We start from the raw sequence: 15176 nt of genomic DNA, 5'->3' as shown, positions 1-15176 counted from the left end.
CCAGAATATGTGAACTATTGTGTTTTCGTTTTCATTTGCTTCAGTGTATTTTTTAATTGTTCTTTAGTTTCCTGGTTGTCCATTCATTCTTTAGTAGGTTGCTCTTTAACCTCCGTGTATCTGTGTTCCTTCTAAATCTTGTGATTGAGTTCAAGTTTTAAAGCATGTGGTTTGAAAATATGCATGGTATAATCTCAGTCTTTTGGTTCTGGTTGAGACCCGATTTGTGATGCAGTATGTGATCTATTCTGGAGAATGTTCCATGTGCTCTTGAGAGGAATGTGTATTCTGTTGCTTTAGGATGAAATCCTCTGAATATTTCTGTTAAGTCCATCTGGTCCAGTGTGTCATTCAAAGCCCTTGTTTCCTTGTTGATCTACTTAGATGGTCTTTCCTCTCTGTGAGTGGGGAGTTAAAGTCCCTTACTTGGATTGTGTTGTTACTATCATCAAAGTGTTTCTTTAATTTTGTTATTAATTGGTTTATATATTTGCCTGCTCCCAATGTAGGGGCATAAATATTTACAACTGTCAGATCTTCTTGTTGGATAGACCCTTTTATTAAGAATCATTGTCCTTCCTCATCTCTTACTATAGTCTTTGGTTTAAAATCTAGTTTGTGTGATATAAGGATGGCTACTCCAGCTTTCTTTTGATGTTCATTAGCATGATAAATGATTCTCCAACCTCTCACTTTCAATTTGGATGTGTCTTTGGGTCTAAAATGAGACTCCTATAGACAGCATATTGATGGGTCTTTTTTTTTTTTTTAAATCCATTCTGATACCTTATGTTTTTTTATTGGAACAGTTAGTCTTTTTTTATATTCACAGTAATTATTGAAGGATATGAATTTAGTGCCTTTGTATTACCTGTAAAGTCGCTGTTTCTGTATATTGTTTCTGTTCCTTTCTGGCCTTTGTTACTTTTGGGTTCTCTCTTTGCTCAAGAATCCCCTTTAATATCTCTTGTGGAGCTGGTTTAGTGTTCACAAATTCCTTTAGTTTCTCTTTGTCCTGGTAACTCTTTATCTCTCTTTCTATTCTGAATGAGAGCCTTGCTGGATAAAGTATTCTTGGCTGCATATTTTTCCCATTTAGCATGCATGTTGAATATATCATGTCAGTCCTTTCTGGCCTGCGAGGTCTCTGTGGACAGGTCTGCTTTCAGCTTTTTGTGTCTGCCTTTGTATGTTCAGGACCTCTTGTCCTGAGCTACTTTTAGGATTTTCTCTTCGTCTCTGAAATTTGCAAGCGTCACTGTTAATATGTCAAGGTATTGACCTGTTTTTATTGATCTAAAGGGGTTTTCTGGGCCTTCTGGACTTGAGTGCCCGTTTCCTTCCCCAAATTAGGGAAGTACTTAGCTCTAATTTGTTCAAATGAATTTTTCTGCCCATCTCCCCTCACCCTATCTTCTGGGACCGCCCCCATTATCTGGATATTATTTTGCTTTATGGTATTTGAGTTCTTGAAGTCTTCCTTCATGATCCTGTAGTTTTTTACTTCCCACCTCAGGTTCCTTATTTTACATGATTTTTCTTATGTATCACTGACTCACTCTTTTACCTACTTTATCTTTGCTGTGTGAGCCTCCAATTGTGACTGCATCTCAGTAATAGCATTTTAAATTTTGGCCTGAGTAGATTTTACTTTTTTATTTATACAGTAAGGGATTCTCTATTGTCTTCTATGATTTTTTCAAGCCCATACCAGTATCTTTATAATCATTGTTTTAAATTCTAGTTCAGACATCTTATTTATATCTGTTATTGATTAAATCCCTGGCAGTGAGTATTACCTCCTATTCTTTCTTTTGGTGTGAGTTTCTCCATCTTGTTATTATGTTGAGGAAAGAATAGAAGAAAATGAGAGAATAGACAAAAATAACAAAGGAAAAAACAAAACAAACCAGAAGAAACAAAAACAAAGCAAAATAAGAAAAAATCAAACAAGAAGTAAAACAGAACAAAACAATAAACTAGATCTTGGGTGTGTTTTGTTCTGTTTGTTAAAAGAAACTATATCCAATTAAAAAAAAAAAGAAACTATATCCTACAATGGAATATTATGCAACCATCAAAAGAAATGAAATCTTGCCATTTGTAATGACATGGGTGAAACTAGAGGGTATTATACTGAGTGAAATAAGTCAGTCAGAGAAAGACAATTATCATATGATCTCTCTGATACGAGGAATTTGAGAGGCAGGACGGGGGGTTTGGAGGGTAGCGAAGGAAAAAAATGAAACAAGATGGGATCAGGAGGGAGACAAACCATAAAAGACTCTTAATCTCACAAAACAAACTGAGGGTTGCGGGGGGTAGGGGAGTAGGGAGAGGGTGGTTGGGTTATGGACATTGGGGAGGGTATGTGATATGGTGAGTGCTGTGAAATGTGTAAACCTGATGATTCACAGACCTATACCCCTGGGGCAAATAATACATTGTATGTTAATTAAAAAAAAAAAGGAAACTATATCCCAAAATAGCGAAGAAAGGTAATTGTATATATATATAGAAAAATAAAATACAATGAAAGTAAACCAAAAATTTTATATATATATATACACACACACATTACATATATATACACACACACACATTATTTATATATATATATATATAGTGTATATATAAAAATTATTCATTCATCTGTTAAAGGGCAGTAGATAAAGAAGATGTGGTTCATATATACAGTGGAATATTACTCAGCCATCAGAAAGGATGAATACCCACCATTTGACTGACATGGATGGAACTGGAGGAGATTATGCTAAGTGAAATAAGTAGAGAGACAATTATCATATAGTTTCACTCATAGTTGAACATAAGGAATATCACAGAGGACATTAGTGGAAGAAAAACTCAAGGGGGGGAAATCAGAGAGGGAGACAAACCATGAGAGACTATGGACTCTGGGAAACAATCTGAGAGTTTCAGAGGCGAGGGTTGGGGTAACCATGTGATGGGTATTAAAGAGGGCACAGCACTGGGTGTTATACACAAATAATGATCATGGAACTCTGCATCAAAAATTAATGATGTACTCTATGGTGACTAACAATAAAAAAAATTGAGAAAGAATAAAAGAATTGAAAAAATAAAATAACTGAATGAAAATAAAGCTGGAAGACTAAAGATTTGAAAAAACCCCACCAATGCTATATACTCTTTTCCCTAAGAGCCGAAGTTTTGCAGTTCTCTATCATCTGTGGACTTGGTGCTATTCAATTGTTCCTGCTGGTCATTGGGTGGAAGGGCCTTTTGCACCGATTCTCAGGTGCCCTTGTCCTGGTGAAATTGAGCCTCCCTTGCCAGGGTGCTGGGCTCTGTTTAAGTAGCTCTGATTGCGCTTTGTTTAAGTGGCTCTGATTGCACTGTCTGACCCTGTTTTGCTCCTTGAACGCTTTCCAGCACTGATGGCTGGATGAAAATCGTGGTGCCTGAATCTTTATCCCTAGAGCTGAAAGTTTGTGCCTCTCATCTTCAGTGAACCCTCACAGAAAAGCTGTCAATGACTCTGTCTCCCTGGTTTCTGTCCAAACTCTGTTCACTCAGCCTGTGACAGAGTGTTTTTATCTCAGGTATGTGCCGGAGTTTCCAGTCTCCACAAACTTTTATGGACTCCTGAGACTTGGTCCCATGATGTTCCCCCTGGGAGTTTGTGGGATGTCTTGCTGAGCTTCTGCCTTTTGCCAAGACCCTGTCAAGAGAGTGATTGTGTGACTATGCAGCAGTTCATAGTTACTGTTTACAGTTTACAGCAACACACAGCAGAAAGCTGGCATCTAGACTTGCTGTTTTCATTCTGCTTCCCCATTCCGCTGCCTTGGAACTCTGCCACACTCAGCTACTCCCATTCTTCTTGTGGCCCTGGGGATCCTGAGACTATGCTGTCCCACCTGGGATTCCAGTCTGCTTTGCCATCCGAGTGCCTTTAATCCAGGGATGTCCCCCACTGTAGCAGACTCCTAAAATTTCCAATTTTGCATCCTGCTGCTTTTAATACTTTGCAGTAGCCTTCTTAAGCAGGCTCCTTCCTCTCTGCAGTTTTCTCAAATATATCACCCTGGATGCCAAGTCTCCGCACCTCCTACCTTCCAAAAAGTGGTTGCTTTTCTATTTGTAGAATTGTAGCATTTCTTTTCTCAGATCTCCTCTTTTCACAGGTGTTCAGAATGATTTGATAACTATCTAGCTGAATTCCAGGGGCCAGACAAACTTAGGGTCCCCTACTCCTCCACCATCTTAACTCCCCTCCCTGGGGATTTCTTTAGTGAGAGGAGAAAGGGTATTTTGAGCATTTTCATGCCCACATAGGCCCTCTCGCCTGAAAGGATAGACATAGAGTCATCTTCTGCTATTGTAAGTATTTGAGAAAAGATGGTCTCATCAGTCATCTTGAAGTTCTCTTCTGACATGAAGCTTTCAATTTGACATCTTACTGTTTTTAAGTCTCCACTGTTGAGTGATTGATAGATTTTATAAACCTCTTAACCAGAAAGTCTTTCCTTAAATAAGCCTTATTATTGTTTGTTCTTGAATTCTTTGTGTGAAACTGTTATGTAAGTAAAGCTGCGTGAAGTTTTGACTAAGTCGCTGTGATTGGTAATTATGCATGCTGTTTGGTCATATAGGGAAAGGTCCCTGCTACATTATTGTATTTTGAGACTATTGATATAGTGGAAGCATCCTGACCTGTGAGATCTGGTTCTGGGGTGACAGGGTCATTGAAAACATAGGAGGAAGTGGGAATTGCCAGCTGAGCTATGTGAACAACAGGCATTTTGCAAGACATATAAGTGTATACACATTCTCTGATGTTTGTGTGTGGGTTTGTTGCATTGAGCATTGGTGTGTTTATGTCAGTGACCACCCACTAGTGTATCATCTACAATTTTAGATCAGGGATTGGCTGTTTTTGCAAATAGACTTGTATTGGAATGCCACCTTGCTTACGAATTGTCTGTGGCTGCTTTCCTGTGACAGTGGAACGCTTGGATACTTGTGACAGAGATCACATTGTCCACAAAGCCTAAAAAAATATTTACCATCTGAACTTTAACAAAAAAGTTTGTTGATCTTTAGTTCAGATTATTTAAAATAGAATTTCTTTTTTCTTTCTTTACAATTTTTAGCAGTTTTTTTCTAGTAATTCACATTTATTGCATTTTTGCAAAGTTTTTAGCTTAGTTATCAGAGTTGAAAGAATGCAACCACATTTTTGTAATTTGTTTTATGCCTTTATGTAATATTTAACTAGATTATACTTACAAATGTTATTGGAAATAAATGCTGTCATGCAGTTAACTTGTGGTGAGCATGACAGGAACAGTGTGTGGGCAGACCTGAGAGACAGTGGTCAGGGAGCTGCAACTTTTTGTGGTGGGCCAAGTTAAGGTATTTTATGGAGGCATTTTTTTTCTGTTTTTTCTGTTTTCACTACTAGCTTGAACTGGACCCAGTCGTTGAGCCCAAACTAGTAAGGGTCAGGACTTTATTATTCTTTTAGCTAAAACAAAAAGAAAACCCAGCTATCCTTTTCTTAATTGCTTCTGTATCAACTGGAAGTATCAACTAGATTTCATTTGGTCAGAAGTCACCTGTGTAGTGTTAACTAAATATATTAGTGGTCTAGGTTTGTTATGGGTTATATTGAGGATTTTCAGCCATTTAAAAGTTGCATTAAGATATACAGTTACTTTTACTGAAATGTATTTGTGTTTTTTTTAGGTCAAGTGTGGTCTTGGGGAGATGGTGACTATGGGAAATTGGGCAGAGGTGGTAGTGATGGCTGCAAAACACCAAAGCTTATTGAAAAGCTTCAGGATTTGGATGTGGTGAAGGTTCGATGTGGAAGTCAATTTTCTATAGCTCTGACAAAAGATGGCCAAGTTTATTCATGGGGAAAAGGTGACAACCAGAGACTTGGACATGGAACAGAAGAACATGTTCGTTATCCCAAACTCTTGGAAGGCTTGCAAGGTGAGTGCAAAATGTAAACTTTTAAAACTCTTGGAAGCTTTTTCTTTAGTAATCTTTTAAAGTTTGCAGGTTTTTCTTTTTTTTTTTTAACCTAATATTTCATGAATGACTTATCATTAGAAGGCTTTTACCCACATTTTCGTAGGTATGGATAATAATGGAAAGTAGTTTATCTCTATTAAAAAATGGTGTAGGGCACCTCAGTGGCTCAGTCTGTTAAGTGCCTGCCTGTCGTGATCCCAGAGTCCTGAGATTAAGTCCCACATCGGGCACCCTGCTCTCCGGGAAGCCTGCTTCTCCCTCTGCCTCTGCCTCTCTCTCTCTGTCTCTCCTGAACAAATAAAATATTTTTTAAAATGGTGTAGAATTATTCTCACCAGATTTCATTTGAAGCTCATTCAATTTTTCTAATATTGGTAAGTCCTTTTTGTGGCAGACATCTTTTCATCATTAAGTAAGCTGGCCTTAGTGAAGTTAACTTCTATCGTGAGGTTACCAGTAGTTACACTGGAGGTATGGCTAAGATGATAGATACGCATGGTGCTGTGGGAGCATAGTAGGAGATAAGATTGGTGTGCTTGGAGTGGTCTCATTTGAACTTATGGTGGGTAAATCCTGCTTGTTTGGTTTCAAGGGCATCCAGGATGCATTCTAGATAGAATGGGAGCCAAGGCATGTAGGTGTACTTTGAAGATGCCTTCTTAAGTATGGGAGAGGTTGGTGGTAGGCGTACCTGGTAGCCTGTAGTGCTAAAGGGGGTGGGCAGACTGTTTTTTAAAGGAGTAGATGGAAAGTATTTTAGGTTTGAGTATCATACATTGTATGTCTCAACTACTCTTTCTGGTGTTGTAGCCCAAAAGGATCCATAGACAATATATAAATTTAAACACATGGGCCTGGTTGCGTTGTAGTACAACTTCATTCACAAAAACAGCCCTTGGCCTGTATTTGCATGAGGGATGGAATTTGTTGAATCCCTGAACTAGATTTTACTTTGTTTATGTTTTTGCTTTTTTGTCAAGGGAGTTTGGAATTGAGAATTTTACATGGGACTTGCTTGTTTCTTTCACCATCATCATTATGTTAAAACATATTAATACCTTGGGGTGCCTGGGTGGCTCAGTTAGTTAAGTGTCTGACTCTTGGTTTTGGCCCAGGTCATGATCTCAGGGTCATGAGATTCGAGCCCACCATTGGGCTCTGTGCTTGACGAGGAGTCTGCTTGAGATTCCCTCTCTTCCTCTCTTTGCTTCCCCTGCTTGCACATGCATGTGCTTTCTCCCTCTCTCTAAAAAAAAAAATCATAAAATCTTTAAAACATATTAATACCAAGAAGATATTATAGTTTGTTATTTTCTAAGTTTCTGAGATAAGTTGTAGGGTAATACAGTTGGTTGTATGTTACGGAGCTGTGTTTGAATTTTGTTAGCCTTCTTGTTTATATATTTTTTTCACTTAATAAAGAAAATCTGCTTCCTCAGCTACACTTAATAGATACAGAGATGAAATATGTTAATATGAAAGCATTTAAATGATTGATGGTACAGTCATTTTGGCCATCACTTATGTCAGCGTATGATAAGCTCAAGATAGAATTGTATTCCTTACTCTGGTAGAGTTTTGTAGCTGAATTACTTTTGATGTTGACATTTTTGAAAACATCCCTTGTGTTGGTAATGTTAGATATACTTTTAAGCAAAAATACAATACTTTAATACTATTTAAATAGGAAAATATGTACTTGTATCATTTCACTATGGAGAAAAAGATTTTGTTTTAGAAAACTTTGTTAATGAAGATAGCTCACAACCTGGGCTATAAAGCAGATGTTAACATATTTAAAAGAAGAGAGATCAAACAATGTCTGGTTTCAGCTTACAAGGGAATTAAACTAAAAATTGTATCAGAAAGATAGTTGGAAAATCCCCAAATATGTGGAGATTAAACAACAAACTTCCAAATAACACATGGTCAGACCAAAATCTTAAGAGAAATTTTAAAATATTTTGAACTAAATGAAAATGAGAACAACTTACCAAAATTTGTGGGATACAGTGAAAGCAGTGCTTAGAAGGAAATTTATAGCATTGAATGCGTATGTTAGAAAAGAAGAAAAATCTAAAGTAAGTAATCTTTGTGTACAGGAAAGAAAACCATAAATAAAATGTAAAGCCTGGATGGCTCAGTTGGTTAAGCATCTGACTTTTTTTTTTTTTAATTTCTTTTCAGCATAACAGAATTCATTGTTTTTGCACCACACCCAGTGCTCCATGCAATATGTGCCCTCCTTAATACCCACCACCTGGCTCCCCCAACCTCCCATCCCCTGCCCCTTCAAAATACTCAGATTGTTTTTCAGAGTCTATAGTCTCTCATGGTTCACCTCCCCTTCCAATTTCCCTCAACTCCCTTCTCCTCTCCATCTCCCTATGTCCTCCATGTTATTTGTTATGATCCACAAATAAGTGAAACCATATGATACTTGACTCTCTCTGCTTGACTTATTTCACTCAGCATAATCTCTTCCAGTCCCGTCCATGTTGCTACAAAAGTTGGGTATTCATCCTTTCTGATGGAGGCATAATACTCCATAGTGTATATGGACCACATCTTCCTTATCCATTCGTCCATTGAAGGGCATCTTGGTTCTTTCCACAGTTTGGCGACCGTGGCCATTGCTGCTATAAACATTGGGGTACAGATGGCCCTTCTTTTCACTCCATCTGTATCTTTGGGGTAAATACCCAGTAGTGCAATTGCAGGGTCATAGGGAAGCTCTATTTTTAATTTCTTAAGGAATCTCCACACTGTTTTCTAAAGTGGCTGTACCAACTTGCATTCCCACCACCAGTGTAAGAGGGTTGCCCTTTCTCCACATCCTCTCCAACACATGTTGTTTCCTGTCTTGCTAATTTTGGCCTTTCTAACTGGTGTAAGGTGGTATCTCAATGTGGTTCTCATTTGAATCTCCCTAATGGCTAGTGATGATAAACATTTTTTCACATGTCTGATAGCCATTTGTATGTCTTCATTGAAGAAGTGTCTGTTCATGTCTTCTGCCCATTTTTTGACATGATTATCTGTTTTGTGTGTGTTGAGTTTGAGAAGTTCTTTATAGATCCTGGGTATCAACCTTTTGTCTGTACTGTCATTTGCAAATATCTTCTCCCATTCCGTGGGTTGCCTCTTTGTTTTGTTGACTGTTTCTTTTGCTGTGCAGAAGCTTTTGATCTTGATGAAGTCCCACTTCACTTTTGTTTCCTTTGTCTTTGGAGACATATCTTGAAAGAAGTTGCTGTGGCTGACATCGAAGAGGTTACTGCCTATGTTCTCCTCTAGGATTCTGATGGATTGCTGTCTCAGGTTGAGGTCTTTTATCCATTTCGAGTTTATCTTTGTGTATGGTGTAAGATGGTCGAGTTTCATTCTTCTACATATAGCTGTCCAATTTTCCCAGCACCATTTATTGAAGAGACTGTCTTTTTTCCACTGTATATTTTTCCCTGCTTTGTCAAAGATTATTTGACCTTAGAGTGGAGGGTCCATATCTGGGCTCTCTACTCTGTTCCACTGATCATTGTTTCTGTTTTTATGCCAGTACCATGCTGTCTTGGTGATCACAGCTTTGTAGTAAGCTTGAAATCAGGCAATGTGAGGCCCCCAGTTTTGTGTTTCTTTTTCAACATTTCCTTAGCAATTTGGGGTCTCTTCTGATTCCACACAAATTTTAGGATTGTTTGCTCCAGCTCTTAAAAATGCTGGTGGAATTTTGATTGGAATGGCGTTAAAAGTATAGATTGCTCTAGGCAGTGTAGACATTTTAACAATGTTTATTCTTCTGATCCAAGAGCATGGAATGGTCTTCCATCTTTTTGTGTCTTCTTCAATTTCTTTCATGAGTGTTCTGTAGTTCCTCGAGTACAGATTCTTTACCTCTTTGGTTAGGTTTATTCCCAGGTATCTTATGATTCTTGGTGCTATCGTAAATGGAATAGATTCTCTAATTTCCCTTTCTCTATTTTCATTGTTAGTGTATAAGAAAGCCACTGATTTCTGTACATTGACTTTGTATCCTGCCACGTTACTGAATTGCTGTATGAGTTCTAGTAGTTTGGGGGTGGAGTCTTTTGGGTTTTCCATATAAAGAATCATGTCATCTGTGAAGAGAGAGAGTTTGACTTCTTCATTGCAAATTTGGATACCTTTTATTTCTCTTTGTTGTCTGATTGCTGTTGCTAGGACTTCTAATACTATGTTGAACAAGAGTGGTGAGAGTGGGCATCCTTGTCGTGTTCCTGATCTCAAAGGGAAGGCTGTGAGCTTTTTCCCATTGAGGATGATATTTGCTGTGGGTCTTTCATAGATAGATTTTATGAAGTTGAGGAAAGTTCCCTCTATCCCTATACTTTGAATCATTTTAATCAGGAACGGAAGAATCTGACTCTTAATATTGGCTCAGGTCATGATCTCAGGGTTGTGAGATTGAGCCCCACATTGGGCTCTGCATTGGGCGTAGAGCCTGCTTAAGACTCTCTGTCTTCCTCTCTCTCTGCATCCCTCCTCTCAAAACAACAGCAACAACAACAACAATGAAAACAAACCACTAAATTGTAAAAGCAACCTACAGAATATAGAATGGGGGAAAATATTTACAAATCATATATCTGATAAGGGGTTAATATCCAAAATATATAAAGGACTCTTAAAATTCAGTGGCAAAACAAACAAAAACCTACCCCATAGCCAATTTGATTAAAAATTAGGAAGAGGATCTGAGTAGACATTTTTCCAAAGATGAGTTATAGATGGCCAGCAGGTACATGAAAAAGGTCCTCAACATCATTAATCATCAGAGAAATGCACATCAAAACCACAGGTGAGAGAACACTTCAAACTTGTTTGAATGGCTATTATGAAAAAGACAAGAAAGTGTTGGTGAGGATGTGGAGAAAAAGAAACTGTTGTGCAATGTTGATGGGAATGTGAATTGGTACAGCAACTGTATAAAACAGTAAGGAGGCTTCACAAAAAATTAAAAAGATAACTATCAGGTGATTCTGCAATTCCACTCCTGGGTCTTTATCTGAAAGAAGTAAATATGCGAACTCAGAAAGGTATTGGCATCCTCATGTTTGTTGCAGCATTATTCACAGTAACCAAGATATGGAAACAACCTAAGTGTCCCGTTGATAGATGAGTAGATAAAGAAAATGTACTATATACATATGATGGAATATTATTCAGCCATAAAAAAGAAGGTAATGCTACCATTTGTGTTAACATGGATGGACCTTGGGGGCATTATGCAAAATAAATAGGTCAGATAGAGACAGATAAACACTGTATAATTCTACTTGTATGTGAAATCTAAAAAAAAATCCCCAGACTCCCCCCAGGCCCCCACCAAACTCATAGATGCTGGGAACAGATTGGTGGTTGCCAGAGGTGGGGATTGCAGGGGGTGGGTAAAGTGGGTGAAGGTGGTCAGAACGTACAAATTTCTAGTTGTGAAATAAGTCCTGCAGATATAATACACAGCATGGTGACTGTAGCTATTAACACTTTATTGTATATTTGAAAGTTGCCAAGAGAACAGATCTTAAAAGCTCTCATCACTAGAAAAAAAATTCGTGATCATGTATGGTTATGGATGTTTAAAAAATATCAATAGTCTAAGTTTCTGCCTTAGGTAACTAGATATCGGAGAGCAAATTGAATCCAAACTAAGAAGAAGTAAAGAAATAATGAGAATCAGAGAAGAAACCAATGAAATTGAAAACAGAAGATCAATAGAGAAGATCAAGGAAACCAAAAGCTGGTTCTTTGAAACGATTAATAAAGTTCGTATACTTTAGGCTAAGAAAAAAGGAAAACAGGACACAAATTACTAATATCAGAAATGAAAGAGAAGACTTTACTACAGATCCTGTTAACATTGTAGAGGTGATAAAGGAATACTAAGAACAACTCTATGCCCGCAAATTTGGTCACTTTGATGAAATGAACCATTTTTAAAAGACACAATTTGCCAAAATTCAAACAAGAAGAAATAGACAAGTTGAATAGGCTTACATCTCTTAAAGAAATTAAGTCAATAATTAATAACTTTTCAAAACAGAAAGCATGAGGCCCAGATGGGTTTATTGGTAAATTCTACCAAAAATTTAAGGAAGAAATTATACCAGTTCTCTATAATATCTTTCAGAGGATGGAAGCAAAGGAAATACTTCTTAATTGATTCTGCAAGGCCAGCATTACCCTAATACCAAAGCCAGACAAAAATATTACTAGAAAAGAAAATTACAGACCTACATCTCTCATGAATATAGATGCAAAAATCCTCAACAAAATATTAGCAAATTAAATCCAACAATGTATAGAAAGAATTAAACATCACCACCAAATTGAATTTATTCTACATATGCAATGTTGGCTAGTTCGACATTCAAAAACCAAATAATGTAATCCATGGAATTGAGATAATAAGAAGAAAAATGACATGGTCATATTAATAGCTGCAGAAAAGCATTTGGTAAAATCCAGTAGGTGTTCATGATAAAAACTTTCAGCAAACTAGGAATGGAGAGAACTTCATAAACTTGTTAAAGAATATCTATAGGGGGAGGAGTCAAGATGGCGTAGAAGTAGCAGGCTGAGACGACATCGGGTAGCAGGAGATCAGCTAGATATCTTATCTAACCATTGCGAACACCTACAAATCCAACGGGAAATCGAAGAGAAGAAGAGCACCAATTCTAGAAACTGAAAATCGATCACTTTCTGAAAGGTAGGACCTGCGGAGAAGTGAATCCAAAGGGACGGGACGACAGACCGCGGGGGGAGGGGCCGGCTCCCGGCAAGCGGCGGAGCAATGGAGCACAAAATCAGGACTTTTAAAAGTCTGCTCCACGGAGGGACATCGCTCCAGAGGCTAAACCGAGGGGAAGCCCAGGCGGGGTCAGCATAATCCCAGGTCCTGCGGGGTCACAGAAGGACCGGGGGTGTCTGAGTGCCGCAGAGCTCGCAGGTATTAGAGTGGGGAAGCCGGCTACAGCGACAAAACCGAGGAGTAAGCTCTTAGGCCGGGGTTACCTTGAGCCAGTCACAGACTGGGTGGGCTTGAAGTGCAGCCAGAGGCCACGGAGACGGAAGCGACCAGACGCTTCTCTCTAAGTGCCAGCAATTGACTGCTTTCCTCAAGGCGCGACAGGAGGCCAGGGAGGTGGGGCGGTTGGGCGCTTTGCTCTGAGAGCGCACTGAGGAGTGGAACCCCAAGCTCTCGGCTCCTCCGGGCCAAGAGACTGGAAGGCCGCCATCTTCATTCCCGTCCTCCGGAACTCTACGGAAAGCGCTCAGGGAACAAAAGCTCCCGAAAGCGAACCCGAGCGGATTACTTAGCCCAGCCCCTGGCAAGGGCGGTGCAATTCCGCCTGCGGCAAAGACACTTGAGAATCACTACAACAGGCCCCTCCCCCAGAAGATCAACAAGAAACCCAGCCAAAACCAACTTCAGTCACCAAGAACAGAGGAATTCCACAGCAGGAGAAAGCAAATCTTATCTGGACAAAATGACAAGGCGGAAAAACTCACCTCAAAAAAAAGAACAAGAGACAGTACCGAAGGCTGGGGACCTAATCAATACGGACATTGGTAACATGACAGATCTAGAGTTCAGAATGACGATTCTCAAGGTTCTAGCCGGGCTCGAAAAAGGCATAGAAGATATTAGAGAAACCCTCTCCGGAGAGATGAAATCCCTTTCTGGAGAAATAAAAGAACTAAAATCTAACCAAGTTGAAATCAAAAAAGCTATTCATGAGGTGCAATCAAAAATGGAAGCTCTCACTGCTAGGATAAATGAGGCAGAAGAAAGAATTAGTGACACAGAAGACCAAATGACAGAGAATAAAGAAGCTGAGCAAAAGAGAGACAAACAAATACTGGACCACAAGGAGAGAATTCGAGAGATAAGCGACACCATGAGACGACACAACATTAGAATAATTGGGATTCCAGAAGAAGAAGAAAGAGAGAGGGGAGCAGAAGGTATATTGGAGACAATTATTGGAGAGAATTTCCCTAATATGGCGAAGGGAACAAACATCAAAATCCAGGAGATGCTAAGAACGCCCCTCAAAATCAATAAAAATAGGTCCACACCTCGTCACCTGATAGTAAACTTTACAAGTCTTAGCGACAAAGAGAAAATCCTGAAAGCAGCCCGGGAAAAGAAGTCTGTAACATACAAGGGTTAAAAACATTAGATTGGCAGCGGACCTATCCACAGAGACCTGGCAGGCCAGAAAGAACTGGCATGATATACTCAGAGCACTAAACGAGAAAAACATGCAGCCAAGAATACTATATCCGGCTAGGCTATCATTGAAAATAGAAGGAGAGATAAAGAGCTTCCAGGACAAACAAAAGCTGAAAGAATTTGCAAACACCAAAGCAGCTCTACAGGAAATATTGAAAGGGGTCCTCTAAGCAAAGAGAGACCCTAAAAGTAGTAGACCAGAAAGAAACAGAGACAATATACAGTAACAGTCACCTTACAGGCAATACAATGGCACTAAATTCATATCTCTCCATAGTTACCCTGAATGTTAATGGGCTCAATGCCCCAATCAAAAGACACAGGGTATCAGAATGGATAAAAAAACAAAACCCATCAATATGCTGCCTACAAGAAACTCATTTTAGACCGGAAGACACCTCCAGATTTAAAGTGAGGGGGTGGAAAACAATGTACCATGCTAATGGACATCAGAAGAAAGCTGGGGTGGCAATCCTTATATCAGATCAATTAGATTTTAAGCCAAAGACTATAATAAGAGATGAGGAAGGACACTATATCATACTCAAAGGGTCTGTCCAACAAGAAGACCTAACAATCTTAAATATCTATGCCCCTAACATGAGAGCAGCCAACTATATAAACCAATTAATAACAAAATCAAAGAAATACATCGACAGTCATACGATAATAGCAGGGGACTTTAACACTCCCCTCACTGAAATGGACAGATCATCTAAGCAAAAGATCAACAAGGAAATAAAGGCCTTACATGACACACTGGACCAGATGGACATCACAGATGTATTCAGAGCATTCCATCCCAAAGCAACAGAATATACATTCTTCTCTAGTGCGCATGGAACATTCTCCAGAATAGACCACATCCTAGGTC

The 15176-nt window shown here is 38.9% G+C and overlaps 1 protein-coding gene across 1 annotated transcript in view; it reads left to right on the top strand.

The window, feature by feature from the left end:
• Window positions 1-15176, top strand: part of HERC2 (HECT and RLD domain containing E3 ubiquitin protein ligase 2) — a 248076-nt gene that overhangs the window by 81466 nt on the left and 151434 nt on the right. The window contains exon 15 of the mRNA XM_080809534.1: window positions 5734-5985. Within this exon, the coding sequence (XP_080665660.1) occupies window positions 5734-5985 (252 nt within the window). The remainder of the gene's footprint in view (window positions 1-5733; window positions 5986-15176) is intronic.

This window comes from Martes martes, assembly GCF_963455335.1.
Source record: "Martes martes genome assembly, chromosome: 7".
Classification (NCBI taxonomy): domain Eukaryota; kingdom Metazoa; phylum Chordata; class Mammalia; order Carnivora; family Mustelidae; genus Martes; species Martes martes.
The sequence above is the reverse complement of the archived record's forward strand: the minus strand, read 5'-3'. Positions and strand labels throughout refer to the sequence as shown.